This window comes from Rhinoderma darwinii, chromosome 6 (assembly GCF_050947455.1).
Source record: "Rhinoderma darwinii isolate aRhiDar2 chromosome 6, aRhiDar2.hap1, whole genome shotgun sequence".
NCBI classification, from domain to species: domain Eukaryota; kingdom Metazoa; phylum Chordata; class Amphibia; order Anura; family Rhinodermatidae; genus Rhinoderma; species Rhinoderma darwinii.
In genome coordinates, this window is record NC_134692.1 from 143,543,273 (window position 1) to 143,562,145 (window position 18,873).

At 49.9% G+C, this 18,873-nt stretch overlaps 1 protein-coding gene across 2 annotated transcripts; it reads right to left on the bottom strand.

Moving 5' to 3' along the window:
• Positions 1-1,160: 1,160 nt before the first annotated feature.
• LOC142656018 (eukaryotic translation initiation factor 3 subunit C) lies at positions 1,161-18,864 on the bottom strand. 2 transcript variants are annotated; one of them, XM_075830835.1, is made up of 21 exons: positions 18,758-18,864; positions 15,043-15,170; positions 14,887-14,952; positions 14,517-14,706; positions 13,498-13,623; positions 13,294-13,360; positions 13,070-13,179; positions 12,680-12,804; positions 12,227-12,404; positions 12,045-12,148; positions 11,791-11,932; positions 11,588-11,713; positions 11,108-11,201; positions 10,155-10,342; positions 9,823-10,047; positions 9,171-9,534; positions 8,931-9,090; positions 7,419-7,484; positions 6,733-6,820; positions 1,946-2,111; positions 1,161-1,356 (listed from the first exon to the last, which is right to left on the bottom strand). In XM_075830835.1, exons 2-21 carry the CDS (start codon positions 15,141-15,143, stop codon positions 1,271-1,273), a joined length of 2,772 nt encoding a protein of 923 aa, XP_075686950.1. In that variant the 5' UTR covers positions 15,144-15,170; positions 18,758-18,864; the 3' UTR covers positions 1,161-1,270. The 2 variants fall into 2 exon arrangements, with proteins under 2 accessions (XP_075686950.1, XP_075686949.1); XM_075830834.1 differs by having other exon boundaries at positions 1,934-2,111.
• Positions 18,865-18,873: the final 9 nt, after the last annotated feature.

The window sequence follows — 18,873 nt, forward strand, 5'->3', positions numbered from 1 at the left end:
AGGGGGGGGGGGGGTCAGCGACCAATGACAGGAGACGTCAGCCCGGGACAGGTGGGAGCTGTGTACACAGGCGGCTGACCTCTCCAGACATCCACCAAAATCAATATACAGCACAGGGCCAAGGAAGGGGTTAATATACAGCCTGTCTGCAGGACTAAAAGTGCAATGCTCTGCAGGGAAGAGCCGCCCTCAGCCACTTTCCAAAACTTATTAACTCATTGCTGTGTGTCGTGGTTTAACATTTCACCAGCCGCTGATTATTCATTAAAGAAGGTCCGACCCGCTCTGCGAAAAAAACGGTCTCAAAATGTTCAGAGGGGGCAGACGGTCACTAACGTCCTGGGATGACAGTCCAAAAACTCCACTGTAATGTCCATCAGCTACCATTGGGGGGCAGCAAAGGGGGAAAATACGCTATAGACCAATCAGAATTCATTTAACATCCTCTATTGGCACTGGTTGCCCGACTCTTGCATGAATTTAAATAAAATGATATTGTCAGCTAAAGGTGCAAATGCTCAGCAGTGCTGATCACAGGGCCTGAGGGGGCGGAGCATGACAAGGATTCAAAAACCCCAGAAAATCTCATGCTCCGCCTCCTAAAGCCCCGCTCCAGGTAGAAGTGTTCCTTTAAAAGTGTTAATGAATATTCAGCGGCGCAGTTACTCAGTTTCACCACTAGAGGGAATTACTTTATTCTAACCACCCTTCACTTTAAAGGGCCAAGCTCCAAAAATGAAAATTTGTGTTCAAATTTTTAACCCCCATCATACACACTGACAAGGTAATCAGGAATATTGAGCCGGTCCTCCAGATGAGCCGCTATGATACCTGGGAATCTGCGCATCTGGACGGGATCTCACCCCAAGGACATATCAGAGCGGCAGCTGAAAAACTTCTCACAAGATAAAAAGCCGCTGACGCCCAACGGGTCATACACATTATAGGTCTGAATGACCGGGAGGGGCAAATACTTTTTACTAGATGCTTAACCTGACGGTATGATCTCCCATTATCTGCATCCGATGTAATAGAAGAGGGACCACCCCAGCGATCAGGGGGTCTGCTGCATAAACAGGGGTTTTCCTAAGTGAACTGTCCCTTTAAGAGCAGGTTTCAGACTCACGTTACCGGTGTAGAAAGGAGAACGAGAGACGATGCCGACTTCACTACAATCTTTATTATTAAGTAAAAGACGATGGCGGGAAAAAAATAAAAATAAAATAAGTGACTGCCGAGCGCAGGATCCGGAGCCGGAATGACGCGGAGATCAGTAGTTGCTCTGATTCTGATTGTCGCGCCGGTATCCGCGCCGCATGTAGCCGCCCTCCCTCTTCTGGTAAGAATCTTTTTGGTCTGGAAAATTAGAAAAATACAAACAGTTAACATGTAGAGGCAATAACTCAATCTAACCACTCATCCCTCAGAGAGTTCCTGCAGGCAGTGCCAAGAAGATGTGTAGGAGGAGCATCGTGCCCCATAGATCTATACATTATAGATATTCATATATAAAAGCCGGTCATACACATGACGTTCCCCACAGATATCTCCTCCATAAACAGTCAGGCATGCCGCTAGAATAGGGAGATGGAGATAAGCGTCACTATAACGTGACACCGCTTATCCCAAAAAGGAAGAGAGTATGTGTCTATATACAAAACAAGACGTTTGATGTGCACCACATAAATTCTTCCCCCACATCAGCGGAGAACTGCACTCAGCAGGACGAGGAAACAAGACGTCTGTAGAAATGTTACACTGAGAAACCCTAAACCAGTCCCCTTCATCCTGCGACTCTCCAACTGCTGCAATACTACAACTCTCAGCGTGCTCAGACATGCCGGTAGTTGGGGTGTCTGCAGAAGCCACCGGTATAACGAGGGTTAACGACAAATACTTCATGTAAATGATGGTAAAAGAGGATGGAACCTACATCTCTCCTCACCGCGGTTGAAGTATCCGCCATAACTGCCCTGCTTGTGGTCAAATATCCGCTCGTTGTTCTCCACCAGGTTACCCAACTTCTCCGCCAGCTGCAGAGCCGTGTTCTGGAGGGAACTGGGCTCCGTCCCGTGCATCTCCACCGTCTGTGTCGGCTGATCTAAGGAAGCCTGCGGGGAAAGAGACAGAAGGGATCGCCACGAGGTCAAGGATGAAGGTCAAAGCGTCAGCGCAAATGTTCTATAAGTCAATCACTGTACAAGAGGGGGCGACCAACGTCCTGAGAGGCTGCCAACAATCTTATATATCCAGAGCTGCACTCACTATTCTGCTGGTGGAGTCACTGTGTACATACATTACATTACTTATCCTGTACTGATCCTGAGTTATATCCTGTATTATACTCCAGAGCTGCACTCACTATTCTGCTGGTGGAGTCACTGTGTACATACATTACATTACTTATCCTGTACTGATCCTGAGTTATATCCTGTATTATACTCCAGAGCTGCACTCACTATTCTGCTGGTGGAGTCACTGTGTACATACATTACATTACTTATCCTGTACTGATCCTGAGTTATATCCTGTATTATACTCCAGAGCTGCACTCACTATTCTGCTGGTGGAGTCACTGTGTACATACATTACATTACTTATCCTGTACTGATCCTGAGTTATATCCTGTATTATACTCCAGAGCTGCACTCACTATTCTGCTGGTGGAGTCACTGTGTACACACATTACATTACTTACAGTGTACTAATTCTGAGTTATATCCTGTATTATACTCCAGAGCTGCACTCACTATTCTGCTGGTGGAGTCACTGTGTACATACATTACATTACTTATCCTGTACTGATCCTGAGTTATATCCTGTATTATACTCCAGAGCTGCACTCACTATTCTGCTGGTGGAGTCACTGTGTACATACATTACATTACTTATCCTGTACTGATCCTGAGTTATATCCTGTATTATACTCCAGAGCTGCACTCACTATTCTGCTGGTGGAGTCACTGTGTACATACATTACATTACTTATGCTGTACTGATCCGGAGTTATATCCTGTATTATACTCCAGAGCTGCACTCACTATTCTGCTGGTGGAGTCACTGTGTACATACATTACATTACTTATCCTGTACTGATCCTGAGTTATATCCTGTATTATACTCCAGAGCTGCACTCACTATTCTGCTGGTGGAGTCACTGTGTACATACATTACATTACTTATCCTGTACTGATCCGGAGTTATATCCTGTATTATACTCCAGAGCTGCACTCACTATTCTGCTGGTGGAGTCACTGTGTACATACATTACATTACTTATCCTGTACTGATCCTGAGTTACATCCTGTATTATACTCCAGAGCTGCACTCACTATTCTACTGGTGGAGTCACTGTGTACATACATTACATTACTTATCCTGTACTGATCCTGAGTTATATCCTGTATTATACTCCAGAGCTGCACTCACTATTCTGCTGGTGGAGTCACTGTGTACACACATTACATTACTTACAGTGTACTAATTCTGAGTTATATCCTGTATTATACTCCAGAGCTGCACTCACTATTCTGCTGGTGGAGTCACTGTGTACATACATTACATATCCTGTACTGATCCTGAGTTATATCCTGTATTATACTCCAGAGCTGCACTCACTATTCTGCTGGTGGAGTCACTGTGTACATACATTACTTATCCTGTACTGATCCTGAGTTATATCCTGTATTATACTCCAGAGCTGCACTCACTATTCTGCTGGTGGAGTCACTGTGTACATACATTACTTATCCTGTACTGATCCGGAGTTACATCCTGTATTATACTCCAGAGCTGCACTCACTATTCTGCTGGTGGAGTCACTGTGTACATATATTACATTACTTATCCTGTACTGATCCTGAGTTATATCCTGTATTATACTCCAGAGCTGTACTCACTATTCTGCTGGTGGAGTCACTGTGTACATACATTACTTATCCTGTACTGATCCGGAGTTACATCCTGTATTATACTCCAGAGCTGCACTCACTATTCTGCTGGTGGAGTCACTGTGTACATACATTACATTACTTATCCTATACTTATCCTGAGTTATATCCGGTATTATACTCCAGAGCTGCACTCACTATTCTGCTGGTGGAGTCACTGTGTACATACATTACATTACTTATCCTGTACTTATCCTGAGTTATATCCGGTATTATACTCCAGAGCTGCACTCACTACTCTGCTGGTGGAGTCACTGTGTACATACATTACTTATCCTGTATTGATCCTGAGTTATATCCTGCATTATACTCCAGAGCTGCACTCACTATTCTGCTGGAGGAGTCACTGTGTACATACATTACATTACTTATCCTGTACTGATCCTGAATTATATCCTGTATTATACTCCAGAGCTGTACTCACTATTCTGCTGGTGGAGTCACTGTTTACATAGATGACATTACTTATCCTGTACTGATCCTGAGTTACATCCTGTATTATACTCCAGAGCTGTACTCACTATTCTGCTGGTGGAGTCACTGTGTACATACATTACTTATCCTGTACTGATCCTGAGTTACATCCTGTATTATACTCCAGAGCTGCACTCACTATTCTGCTGGTGGAGTCACTGTGTACATACATTACTTATCCTGGACTGATCCTGAGTTACATCCTGTATTATACTCCAGAGCTGCACTCACTATTCTGCTGGTGGAGTCACTGAGTACATACATTACATTACTTATCCTGTAGTGATCCTGAGTTACATCCTGTATTATACTCCAGAGCTGCACTCACTATTCTGCTTGTGGAGTCACTGTGTACATACATTACATTACTTATCCTGTACTGATCCTGAGTTACATCCTGTATTATACTCCAGAGCTGCACTCACTATTCTGCTGGTGGAGTCACTGTGTACATACATTACATTACGTATCCTGTACTGATCCTGAGTTATATCCTGTATTATACTCCAGAGCTGCACTCACTATTCTGCTGGGGGGGTCACTGTGTACATACATTACATTACGTATCCTGTACTGATCCTGAGTTACATCCTGTATTATACTCCAGAGCTGCACTCACTATTCTGCTGGTGGAGTCCCTGTGTACATACATTACATTACTTATCCTGTACTGATCCTGAGTTACATCCTGTATTATACTCCAGAGCTGCACTCACTATTCTGCTGGTGGAGTCACTGTGTACATACATTACATTACTTATCCTGTACTGATCCTGAGTTACATCCTGTATTATACTCCAGAGCTGCACTGACTATTCTGCTGGTGGAGTCACTGTGTACATACATTACATTACTTATCCTGTACTGATCCAGAGTTATATCCTGTATTATACTCCAGAGCTGCACTCACTATTCTGCTGGTGGAGTCACTGTGTACATACATTACATTACTTATCCTGTACTGATCCGGAGTTACATCCTGTATTATACTCCAGAGCTGCACTCACTATTCTGCTGGGGGAGTCACTGTGTACATACATTACATTACTTATCCTGTACTGATCCTGAGTTACATCCTGTATTATACTCCAGAGCTGCACTGACTATTCTGCTGGTGGAGTCACTGTGTACATACATTACATTACTTATCCTGTACTGATCCTGAGTTATATCCTGTATTATACTCCAGAGCTGCACTCACTATTCTGCTGGTGGAGTCACTGTGTACATACATTACATTACTTATCCTGTACTGATCCTGAGTTACATCCTGTATTATACTCCAGAGCTGCACTCACTATTCTGCTGGTGGAGTCACTGTGTACATACATTACATTACTTATCCTGTACTGATCCTGAGTTATATCCTGTATTATACTCCAGAGCTGCACTCACTATTCTGCTGGTGGAGTCACTGTGTACATACATTACTTATCCTGTACTGATCCTGAGTTATATCCTGTATTATACTCCAGAGCTGCACTCACTATTCTGCTGGTGGAGTCACTGTGTACATACATTACATTACTTATCCTGTACTGATCCTGAGTTATATCCTGTATTATACTCCAGAGCTGCACTGACTATTCTGCTGGTGGAGTCACTGTGTACATACATTACATTACTTATCCTGTACTGATCCGGAGTTACATCCTGTATTATACTCCAGAGCTGCACTCACTATTCTGCTGGTGGAGTCACTGTGTACATACATTACATTACTTATCCTGTACTGATCCTGAGTTACATCCTGTATTATACTCCAGAGCTGCACTCACTATTCTGCTGGTGGAGTCACTGTGTACATACATTACATCACTTATCCTGTACTGATCCTGAGTTATATCCTGTATTATACTCCAGAGCTGCACTCACTATTCTGCTGGTGGAGTCACTGTGTACATACATTACATTACTTATCCTGTACTGATCCTGAGTTATATCCTGTATTATACTCCAGAGCTGCACTCACTATTCTGCTGGTGGAGTCACTGTGTACATACATTACATTACTTATCCTGTACTGATCCTGAGTTACATCCTGTATTATACCCCAGAGCTGCACTCACTATTCTGCTGGTGGAGTCACTGTGTACATACATTACTTATCCTGTACTGATCCTGAGTTACATCCTGTATTATACTCCAGAGCTGCACTCACTATTCTGCTGGTGGAGTCACTGTGTACATACATACATTACTTATCCTGTACTGATCCTGAGTTATATCCTGTATTATACTCCAGAGCTGCACTCACTATTCTGCTGGTGGAGTCCCTGACTGGAGCGGACAGTATGGGGCCACTCACCATGAGCTCCTCGTTGATGATCATCTTGCTGATGATGCTGTGTACGGTGGGGATCTCAAGCTGGAACATGTCGCCCAATATGCCCATCCTGAGGGAAGATACAGGGTTGATGACTGAGTAATGTAGCAGTGAACTCGAAACAAAAACACATTTGGACAGGGATTGTGCCAGTCTACAGATATCATCTCCCAACCTGGCGAGGGTGAAGGGAACGGACCACCTTGCAGGCCAGTGCCGGGGGAGGGGAGCCAGCGCTGCAGTTATACAAACAATGTAATCTTAGTATGATGAGAATTTCTAGTGTAATTTGCTTTTCAACTCCATACCGTCCTGCTATTCAAAAGCTTTGCTTGCTGTAAGTGAATGGAAACATTCATATTTATATCCAGAGGCTGAAAACCTGTACCGACCAATTGTATCCAGTGTAGATCATGCTGCAGACTGATACATTGTAACAAACCTTCAGGACAGGATAGATAATTGTGAGAAGTTTTAGGTCAGGCTAGGTGTACAGTCTGGATGTAAACAAAAAAAAACCATTCACTGACAGCAAGCATATATTGAAAATGGTGAGGAAATGAAAGTTTCAGGGTGCAGATGATATATAAAATAGGAAAATCCCTTTAAGTGAGACACCGCGCAGATGCTACGATGTGAATCACTGGTCAGCAGGGTTGGGGTCTCACCTGATCGAGTCGTACACACTGCTGTATGTGAACAGGTACGTCCTGAGAGATTCCTCCTGAATCTTACTGCAGAGAAAAGGAGAAATTGTGATGACGGAGGAATCGTCGTGTACAAGTAGATCAGGGTCGGCAAGTTACGGCAGCCCCTTTCGAATGCCACAATCCCGAGGGTGCACTTAGTGCCTGGACCCCCCCCCCCCCCCTCCGGAGCAGTTCATGAGAAGCAGTTAAAGAACACCATTCTTTTTGCTGCCACTAGGTGGAGCTCATTGCATATGGATCAGTTATTGTAGTCTATGGGAGCTGCATATAGCTGTATGTAGTGAGCTCCCCCTAGTGGTGACTGCAGGCAGCAGCATGTTATCATGTAACACTATGGGAGCTGAATATATCTGTATGTAGTGAGCTCCCCCTAGTGGTGGCTGCAGGCGGCAGAATATTGCAATGTACCTCTATAGCTGTGTGAAGGGAAACTGGATTTGCAGCTCTGACCAATATAAAGAAACCCCCTCCAAACTACTCCCATACATATCTGGAAAGTACATATAATGGGGGGGGGGGGGGGGGAGGGGTGGGGTGTTGCAGTCTCCACCGTGGGCAACAACAGACTTGGAAACCCCCCTATAAAGATCCTGCGTTTGCCCCCGAGTCCCCGGTGATAGCGGAGGCCGCCCTCACCTGACCAGCATGCTGCGCACACGATCCGCCCCCGAGTCCCTGGTAATAGAGAAGGCCGCCCTCACCTGACCAGCATGCTGCGCACACGATCCGCCCCCGAGTCCCTGGTAATAGAGAAGGCCGCCCTCACCTGACCAGCATGCTGCGCACACGATCCGCCCCCGAGTCCCTGGTAATAGAGAAGGCCGCCCTCATCTGACCAGCATGCTGCGCACACGATCCGCCCCCGAGTCCCTGGTAATAGAGAAGGCCGCCCTCATCTGACCAGCATGCTGCGCACACGATCCGCCCCCGAGTCCCCGGTGATAGAGGCCGCCCTCACCTGACCAGGATGCTGCGCACACGATCCGCCCCCGAGTCCCCGGTAATAGTTGAGGCCGCCCTCACCTGACCAGCATGCTGCGCACACGATCCGCCACCGAGTCCCCGGTGATAGAGGCCGCCCTCACCTGACCAGCATGCTGCGCACACGATCCGCCCCCCGAGTCCCCGGTGATCGTTGAGGCCGCCCGCACCTGACCAGCATGCTGCGCACACGATCCGCCCCCGAGTCCCCGGTGATAGAGGCGGCCCTCACCTGACCAGCATGCTGCGCACACGATCCGCCCCCGAGTCCCCGGTGATAGAGGCCGCCCTCACCTGACCAGCATGCTGCGCACACGATCCGCCCCCGAGTCCCAGGTGATAGAGGCGGCCGCCCTCACCTGACCAGCATACTACGCACACGATCCGCCCCCGAGTCCCCGGTGATAGAGGAGGCCGCCCTCACCTGACCAGCATGCTGCGCACACGATCCGCCCCCGAGTCCCCGGTGATAGAGGAGGCCGCCCTCACCTGACCAGCATGCTGCGCACACAATCCGCCTCCGGGAACAGGTCCCACACCTTCCCGTTCATCTTCTCGTTGAGGATGAAGTTGCGGCAGGTTTTCCAGTCTCCCATCTTCATGGCCTTGGAAGCGGCGACCACGTGTTCTCTCATACTTTCCGGGGGTCCTGAGGGGCAGAGAACAGAACTGTAAGACCCAAACACCCGCGTCATCTAGAAGCCGCCAGCTGTCAGCCGCCAGTCTCACCCAGCAGGGGCTGCCGCTCGCCCACACGCAGCTGGTGGTGGAACTGCTTGCTGATCATCCTCCTGCGGGCATCAAACTCGTGCGCTGCCATGTAGGGGATCTCCAGCAGCATGGCGGACACCAGGTAGACGCACTCCAGCAGCTCCAGGTTGATGTGCATGTGGAAGGGGATCTGCCGTCTCTTCTCGATCTTCTCCTGCTCCTGGTTCCGCTCCTGCATCGTCCTCATCAGCAGCCCCTGGCCCAGCAGCTCTTTGGCTCTTCCGCTGGATTGGATGTCGAGAAGAGCGTTGTGCGCGTCCCGGATCATTCCCTGGCGGAAGGCGCAGATGCCCAGCTGGACCATAGTGCGGTTATACAGGATCTAGGGGCAACAACAGGGTTATAGGAGTTTCATCCTGTACAGTCAATCTGATAATCTGGCAAGGGACAAAAAAGTCAGAGGTAGCAGGAAGTTCTGCACCAAGTGCCTGGCAGCGGTCTATGGGGCACCCCTGGGGGCAGGGTTCATGACATCAGCACTTTGGAGCTCTCCAGACCTCTTGGATCTACTGTGGAGGGTGGTCAGTATCCGCCCCTTGGCCCATCCCCAGGATGGTCACCCCCATGTTCTGTATGCTGTATTTGCTGTTCGGCAGTGCCGCCCTCTCACCTGCACCGGGGGGTCGGCGTGCTGGATGTTGTCTTGCAGGTGAGACATTAGCATGAGATCTCGAGCCTGGAACCAGCGGTTGTGCAGCGCGTGGTGATAGATGTGGCACAGGATGGCGCAGGTGCGGATACGGTCCGTCCGGTCCTTGGCGTAGATGTACTTGCAGAGTCTGTCCATGAGGACGGCGCTGTCCTCCGCCTCGTTCTCCGCCTGGTCCTGTTCTGACTGCAGAGAAGAATAAGTTAAGGCGACACGAGGACAAAAAGGGACGGAGCAGATGTAAAAACATGACAACCCCCATCATCCGGGAGGAGGAGTCAGGGAAGCGTCACCTTAGACTCCTGGCCGGTGCTGAGCTGCCTCTGATGGGCTTTGTAGTCAAACTTGTAGTAAGTGTGCATGATCCTGCGGAGATAAACCCGGCAGATCTCGTCCGTGCTGCCCTTCTCCTGCAGGTACTTCTGGACCCGCTCGATCACCGCACACACAAGAGCCTCGTCCTTCAGATTGTCCACGTATTCTGCAAAGAGGGGACAACTTAACCAGAGTGATCACCGACCTGACCGCTGCCCCATCCCCCGACACCCCGCAGAGCTATCACCGACCTGACCGCTGCCCCATCCCCCGACACCCCGCTGAGCGATCACCAACCTGACCGCCGCCTCATCCCCCGACACCCCGCTGAGCGATCACCAACCTGACCGCCGCCTCATCCCCCGACACCCCGCAGAGCGATCACCATCCTGACCGCCGCCTCATCCCCCGACACCCCCCAGAGCGATCACCATCCTGACCGCCACCTCATCCCCCGACACCCCGCAGAGCAATCACCGACCTGACCGCCACCTCATCCCCCGACACCCCGCAGAGCGATCACTGACCTGACCGCCACCTCATCCCCCGACACCCCGCAGAGCGATCACTGACCTGACCGCCACCTCACCCCTCGACACCCCGCAGAGCGATCACCATCCTGACCGCCGCCTCATCGTCCGACACCCCGCAGAGCGATCGCTGACCTGACCGCCACCTCATCCCCCGACACCCCGCAGAGCGATCACCGACCTGACCGCCACCTCATCCCCCGACACCCCGCAGAGCGATCACCGACCTGACCGCTGCCTCATCCCCCAACACCCTGCAGTGATCACCACCCTAACCGCCTGATCCCGACACCCCGCAGAGCGATCACTATCCTGACCGCTGCCTCATCCCCCCAACACCCTAGACTAGTGAGCCCCCTCCCCGGATCAGCAGGCACAGCTCATGGCCGCGCTCCTCGTACCTTGTGAATGAGGGTCTGTGTTCTGCATGATTTTGGTGAATTCTTCATCCATCCTCTCGATCAGGGTGAGGATGCAGCCGCGTACACGGAGAGGCTGGAGGGGACAGAGAAGACAGTGAAGTTAACAAGTGCGCCCCCTTCATGGCCGTGGACTAGTTCCAGAAATTCAGCCCCATATGTAAGACCCTCCTGGGCGGGCTGGTACTTGTGGATGCGACGCTCCCGGCAGCTGTGATTGCTGGTCCTGTAGTATCTCTATAGAGCGGTGGTCGGCAATCTGCAGCTCTCTAGCCGTTGTGGGACTACAACTCTCAGCAAGTCCTGACAGCCTGAAGCTCTCCAGCTAAGGAAAACCTACAGGTCAGAGGCCGAGAGCATGCTGGGAGTTCTAGCCCCACAAAACTAGACCATCTGGCACAGGAGATGAGAGCAGCACTGTAGGATGTTGAGAGTTGTAGTAAGCAGGGGGGGGGGGCTCACCTGGTCCGAGACCACGAGATTTTCAGAGTCTTCGGCGATGTTCTCCCCAATGAACATGTTGGGATTGGAGAAGAGGATATCCATCAGATCGTTGATGCACTCCAGGCATTTCTTCCACATGTCGGCCTGCGGAGAGAAGCACGGGATTAACGGCGGCGCGTCACGGCATCGGCACGTCACATGACAGGTACGGGGAACACTACCTTCATGTATGCAGCCAGATTGGGGTTGTAGTCGTACAGAGAAGCCACGATGTTGAACTTGATCTTGACAGCGATTCCTTGTCCCAAATTGTGTTCCTCAGAGATTCCAACAAGCAAATGAAGGAGCTCAATCTGCGCCGCCCTGCGAGAAGGCGAACACCGCGGGTAAGAGGGAGACGCCGGGTAAGAGGGAGACGCCGGGTAAGAGGGAGACGCCGGGCAACCACCACCCCCCTCCCCCGCCTCCCGCTTACCTGTCTGTGCCCTTCTTCCCTCTGGCCTGAAGGATCTCATGTAACTTCTTGACCACGATGGGTGGAGTGATCTCCGTTCCTTTAGCGAACATCTTGGGCTTTTCCTGCAGGGGGTGAACACCGGTGTGAAGAGAGACGCACAAAACTCCAACACCCCCCCCCAAAACTGCTCCAGATCTCACCTTAACCATCGGAGCGCCGCCTTTCACCTTCTCCCACTCCCCTCCGGCTTCGTTCTCGTCGATTTCACCCTCAAATTCCTCCTCGACTTTACTCTTGTCTATGCGATGCTGCTTCTTTTTGGCCTTCACCTCCTTCTTCTTGTCCTCGGTGGCCTGAAGTTCTACTTGGGCTCCAGCTCTGCAAAATGTCAGGTCATCAACAGGTTAAGAAAAAAACAAAGACAGACCCCCCCCACCCAAGACCCCCAATAACCCAAGACCCCCAATAACCCAAGACCCCCCCGATAACCCAAGACTAGTGGGTACAACTGCTGGAGGTTGTAGTAGGACCGCGCACATCAGCCCAACCCCCATCTGGACAAGCTTGGAGAAATTAAAGGGGGATGGGAGACATAATGGGGTGCGGGTCCCCGTTTCTCCTGATCGTCCACACACCGATCCCCCTGTACTCACTTTTTAAGGAATCTGGCCGCCAGTGTCGTGTATTTGCCTTCGTCGCCCTCAGATTCGGAGTCGGAGTCCTCGGCGTCGGACTCCCAGATCTCATCGTCGGAGGAGTCGTCATCATCCACGGCGTCCTGACGCAGAGGGCAGATTACGGATCAGACGCGGCGTCTCTTACCTCCTTAAAAAGTCTTAAATCCGGCACCAATAGGAACCGATGCTGCGCGGAAAGGTCTCCCTCGGGTCGCGGTCCTGCCACGGTTTTACCGCGACTCGCAGGTGACCCAGCGTCGCCACGAATCCGCCTCTTCTCATTGGTTCTTTCCGCTTTGTACAGGATGCCGGATAATAACAATCAATGTGACAACACCGGCCACAATTACCCAGAATCCCCCTCACCTCGGCTTTCTTCTGGAACTTGCGGGTGTCCGGGGGCGCGGCTTCCACCTTCTTCAGGAACTTGCTGGCGCTGATCCCTTCACCTTTTTCGTCATCGCTGGACGACGAGCCTGAAGAGGAGGAAACGCGTCACGGCTTTAAAGGTCAACGCGAATCGCGACAGAAACAAAATGGCCGCCGCCGCCCTCTACATCACGTAAGAGCGACTGTTGCTGTGCACTCACCGTCTGAGTCGTCTTCATCTTCATCATCGTCCTTTTCTTGGTCTTCGTCGGCCGACTCCTCGGGATTCTAAGACAAGGAATAAATGGCGGATGAAGAATCGGGTTCACGCGTCCGCAGCGGCGCCCCCTATCCCCAGTAAACTATTGCACGGACGCCATTTTGCAGACCGCGGTTCCCCGGCTCTGTCAGATCCGTGATCTCACCTGCTTATAGGCGGTGATGGGTGCCTCAAAATCCCGGTTGTATTTGCGCAGCTTCTGGCGCAGCGTGCTCAGGGCTTTGGCGTTGTTCTTGTTCATCTTCTTCTTTCCTTCTTTATCTTCCCAAAGCTGCAGAATAAGACGGGGGAGGGGCGTTAAAGTCACAGCAACATTTACACCTTCCGGACAGTGGACTAAAGACTCAAAGGCAAAACCGGGACAGGACGCTTCAAATTGGGGGGTTCCCTTTAAAAAAAAAACCTTTTCCGTGATTATTCGCACGTAGTATTTCAGTGACCGGATGTGTCGCCTTAGGTAAAATCCGGATCACACAAAGGGTTAAAAACCCTGCGCAGTTTTCAGAGCTACCATTGAACTCAATAATGAATCCATATGTGGTGAGCGCCCTCTAGTGGTGGCTGCAGGAAGGATTCCATTATTTAACTCAGGACTATAAATACATTCGGGTGGAGGGTCCCTATGACCCCATGGAGACACGTGACGTGACTGTACGTCATGACTGAAGGGAGGCACGAGGTGCGAGCTCAGGGGCCGCGCGCGCACAATACTCAGCGGGAAGTTACAGCCGACGCTTCAATGGCCACAGCAGAAGGAATGCCGATCCCGGACGTTTAACCACTTAGACGCTGACAATCGCTGTTTTTTTGGTCGCCTCCCAAATAACATATGATCATAAAGTCGCGTGCGCCCCAAAATGGTACCAATAAAAACGACAGCGCTACAGCTCGCACGCCGTCACACCGCTCAATCTACGGGGAAAAGTTCTGGCCCTCAGAAGGCGGCGACAAAACGCACATTTTTTTTCAAAAAAATATATAAATGTCTGTGGCACCAAGGGGTTAACGACCATTGGCTGTAAGACTGTCGTCCACAAACAGCGCCACACTGGTCCACGGGTTGTGTCTGGTATTGCAGCGCGGCTCAGTGGTAAGGTAACAGAGCTGAGCTGCAGTACCAGGCACAGCCTGCGGACGGGGTGGCGCTGTTTCTCCCGGTCTCACCTCGTTCAGGTAATCCTCCAGGTCGGACAGCAGGCGGATGTAGAATCGGGGGACTCCTTCCTTGTCCACGATGTTCTTGGCCTTGATGAACGCCTTCCCCAGCTGCTCGAACTCCTCCAGGCACTTGGTCATGTCGCGGATCTTCATGGCGTTCCGGATCGTCTTGATAAAGTTCGTCAGCTCCTCGAACCTGCACGGGGGAGGGGGAGAAGTCGTTACCGATGCCGCTCATTACCGGATCATCCCGACAACACCATAAAATTCCCGTAGTCCGGCATCAATGGGACCCGACGGCTGCCGGATTATTGGATTTTCCAGATTATCGGACGGTCGTATTTGCCTGCGCGGTGAGAACTGGCGGCGTTATTACCTCTTGTCTTTGGCGCTGCGCACCACGCGCTTCGTGTCTTCTTCGTCATCACTGAGGAGCATCGGTCTAAACGTTCACAGAGAGAAGAACAGAACATTAGATTCCTACGAACGCCCCGAAATCCCCCGTAGCACCCCAGGAGGGGGAGACACTCACTGCTTCCCGTAGGTGCCCCCCACTGGTTTGGGGAGGATCTCATCTCCGGACAGCGATGACTCCGACTCACTGTCTGAGGCGGTGGCGAAAAAACGAGACATGGCGGCGGCGGGACGGGTCACTCAACACTGCGGAGAGAAGAGCAGCGGTCACGTCACAATGTGCAGATCAATTCTTCAACATTAACAACATCTCTGCTGGCAGTCAGTGAATGGCAACATTCTTATTAACATCAAGCTCCAGATACTCGTCACAGCTGAGGGTTTGTTACATTGTATCCAGACTACACAATCCGGAGCTGAACAGAGAGGCAGAAATCTCCAGGTTATCTACACTGATACATTGTAACAAACACATCAGCTGTGTGAGCAATAAGATTTAGCAGAATAGAAAAGAGAGGGGGTAATAATTTAAGGGGGTGTCCACGCTAGGATCCCGCTCTCAGTCTGGTTTTGGGGGGAGGGGAAGAACAGGGGTCTCCCTACAGTAAACCAGAGCATAACTGGGGTAAACATTGTAAGAAGTGAAGTCCAGCTCAGGGAGGTGGATCATCGTGTATGGGAGGTAGAACGTCAGCTCTTGGGGTCACTGTTATATCTGATCTCTGGTGTCTGTAGATTGTCAGCTCTTGGGGTCACTGTTATATGTGATCTCCGGTGTCTGTAGATTGTCAGCTCTTGGGGTCACTGTTATATCTGATCTCTGGTGTCTGTAGATTGTCAGCTCTTGGGGTCACTGTTATAACTGATCTCTGGTGTCTGTAGATTGTCAGCTCTTGGGGTCACTGTTATATCTGATCTCCGGTGAATGTAGATTGTCAGCTCTTGGGGTCACTGTTATATCTGGTGTCTGTAGATTGTCAGCTCTTGGGGTCACTGTTATATCTGATCTCTGGGGTCTGTAGATTGTCAGCTCTTGGGGTCACTGTTATATGTGATCTCTGGTGTCTGTAGATTGTCAGCTCTTGGGGTCACTGTTATATGTGATCTCTGGTGTCTGTAGATTGTCAGCTCTTGGGGTCACTGTTATATGTGATCTCCGGTGTCTGTAGATTGTCAGCTCTTGGGGTCACTGTTATATGTGATCTCTGGTGTCTGTAGATTGTCAGCTCTTGGGGTCACTGTTATATGTGATCTCTGGTGTCTGTAGATTGTCAGCTCTTGGGGTCACTGTTATATGTGATCTCTGGTGTCTGTAGATTGTCAGCTCTTGGGGTCACTGTTATATGTGATCTCCGGTGTCTGTAGATTGTCAGCTCTTGGGGTCACTGTTATATCTGATCTCTGGTGTCTGTAGATTGTCAGCTCTTGGGGTCACTGTTATAACTGATCTCTGGTGTCTGTAGATTGTCAGCTCTTGGGGTCACTGTTATAACTGATCTCCGGTGTCTGTAGATTGTCAGCTCTTGGGGTCACTGTTATATCTGATCTCCGGTGAATGTAGATTGTCAGCTCTTGGGGTCACTGTTATATCTGGTGTCTGTAGATTGTCAGCTCTTGGGGTCACTGTTATATCTGATCTCTGGGGTCTGTAGATTGTCAGCTCTTGGGGTCACTGTTATATGTGATCTCTGGTGTCTGTAGATTGTCAGCTCTTGGGGTCACTGTTATATGTGATCTCTGGTGTCTGTAGATTGTCAGCTCTTGGGGTCACTGTTATATGTGATCTCCGGTGTCTGTAGATTGTCAGCTCTTGGGGTCACTGTTATATGTGATCTCTGGTGTCTGTAGATTGTCAGCTCTTGGGGTCACTGTTATATGTGATCTCTGGTGTCTGTAGATTGTCAGCTCTTGGGGTCACTGTTATATGTGATCTCCGGTGTCTGTAGATTGTCAGCTCTTGGGGTCACTGTTATATCTGATCTCTGGTGTCTGTAGATTGTCAGCTCTTGGGGTCACTGTTATAACTGATCTCTGGTGTCTGTAGATTGTCAGCTCTTGGGGTCACTGTTATATCTGATCTCCGGTGTCTGTAGATTGTCAGCTCTTGGGGTCACTGTTATATCTGGTGTCTGTAGATTGTCAGCTCTTGGGGTCACTGTTATATCTGATCTCTGGGGTCTGTAGATTGTCAGCTCTTGGGGTCACTGTTATATCTGATCTCCGGTGTCTGTAGATTGTCAGCTCTTGGGGTCACTGTTATATGTGATCTCTGGGGTCTGTAGATTGTCAGCTCTTGGGGTCACTGTTATATCTGATCTCTGGTGTCTGTAGATTGTCAGCTCTTGGGGTCACTGTTATATCTGATCTCCGGTGTCTGTAGATTGTCAGCTCTTGGGGTCACTGTTATATGTGATCTCTGGTGTCTGTAGATTGTCAGCTCTTGGGGTCACTGTTATAACTGATCTCTGGTGTCTGTAGATTGTCAGCTCTTGGGGTCACTGTTATATGTGATCTCTGGTGTCTGTAGATTGTCAGCTCTTGGGGTCACTGTTATATCTGATCTCTGGTGTCTGTAGATTGTCAGCTCTTGGGGTCACTGTTATATCTGATCTCTGGTGTCTGTAGATTGTCAGCTCTTGGGGTCACTGTTATATCTGATCTCTGGTGTCTGTAGATTGTCAGCTCTTGGGGTCACTGTTATATCTGATCTCCGGTGTCTGTAGATTGTCAGCTCTTGGGGTCACTGTTATATGTGATCTCTGGTGTCTGTAGATTGTCAGCTCTTGGGGTCACTGTTATAACTGATCTCTGGTGTCTGTAGATTGTCAGCTCTTGGGGTCACTGTTATATGTGATCTCTGGTGTCTGTAGATTGTCAGCTCTTGGGGTCACTGTTATATCTGATCTCTGGTGTCTGTAGATTGTCAGCTCTTGGGGTCACTGTTATATCTGATCTCCGGTGTCTGTAGATTGTCAGCTCTTGGGGTCACTGTTATATGTGATCTCTGGTGTCTGTAGATTGTCAGCTCTTGGGGTCACTGTTATAACTGATCTCTGGTGTCTGTAGATTGTCAGCTCTTGGGGTCACTGTTATATGCGATCTCTGGTGTCTGTAGATTGTCAGCTCTTGGGGTCACTGTTATATATGATCTCTGGTGTCTGTAGATTGTCAGCTCTTGGGGTCACTGTTATATACGATCTCTGGTGTCTGTAGATTGTCAGCTCTTGGGGTCAGTGTTATATGTGATCTCTGGTGTCTGTAGATTGTCAGCTCTTGGGGTCACTGTTATATATGATCTCTGGTGTCTGTAGATTGTCAGCTCTTGGGGTCACTGTTATATGTGATCTCCGTTGTCTGTAGATTGTCAGCTCTTGGGGTCACTGTTATATATGATCTCCGGTGTCTGTAGATTGTCAGCTCTTGGGGTCACTGTTATATATGATCTCTGGTGTCTGTAGATTGTCAGCTCTTGGGGTCACTGTTATATGTGATCTCCGGTGTCTGTAGATTGTCAGCTCTTGGGGTCACTGTTATATATGATCTCCGGTGTCTGTAGATTGTCAGCTGTTGGGGTCACAGATAAATATTACAAGGTGATTAGATTGCTAGCTCTCGGGAGCAGTCAGTCCAGTGTACACAGCCCCCTCCCCAGCTGTTTTGCTCCCGCCTCCATCTTGCCCGCTACCCCTGTTACACATAGGAGCCTCCATGCGGCTGTTTCAGGCCCGGACGCCAATAAACCCCTCCGCTCGGCTCACCAGACCAGGCATCACGGCGGGCAGATCAGCGGTCGCGGGTTCTGCCGCCGCCTGGAGCCTCCGCCCCGCACTTACCTCTGGAAGCCGCACACACGCGGCAGGCCCGGCTCGGAAAGGCGCAGAAAGACTACGTGGAGATGAGTGCGCATGCGCCAACCCGGCAAGACGTACACAGGAAGTGACTCGCACTT

Excerpts from the sequence above, each read along its gene's own strand:
- LOC142656018 (XM_075830834.1), bottom strand. The coding sequence starts at position 15,143 with ATGTCTCGTTTTTTCGCCACCGCCTCAGACAGTGAGTCGGAGTCATCG. Across the intron at positions 14,707-14,886 it reads CGCAGCGCCAAAGACAAGAG|GTTCGAGGAGCTGACGAACT; the intron begins GTAATAACGCCG and ends TCCCCCGTGCAG. Across the intron at positions 12,149-12,226 it reads GCGGCGCTCCGATGGTTAAG|GAAAAGCCCAAGATGTTCGC; the intron begins GTGAGATCTGGA and ends CACCCCCTGCAG.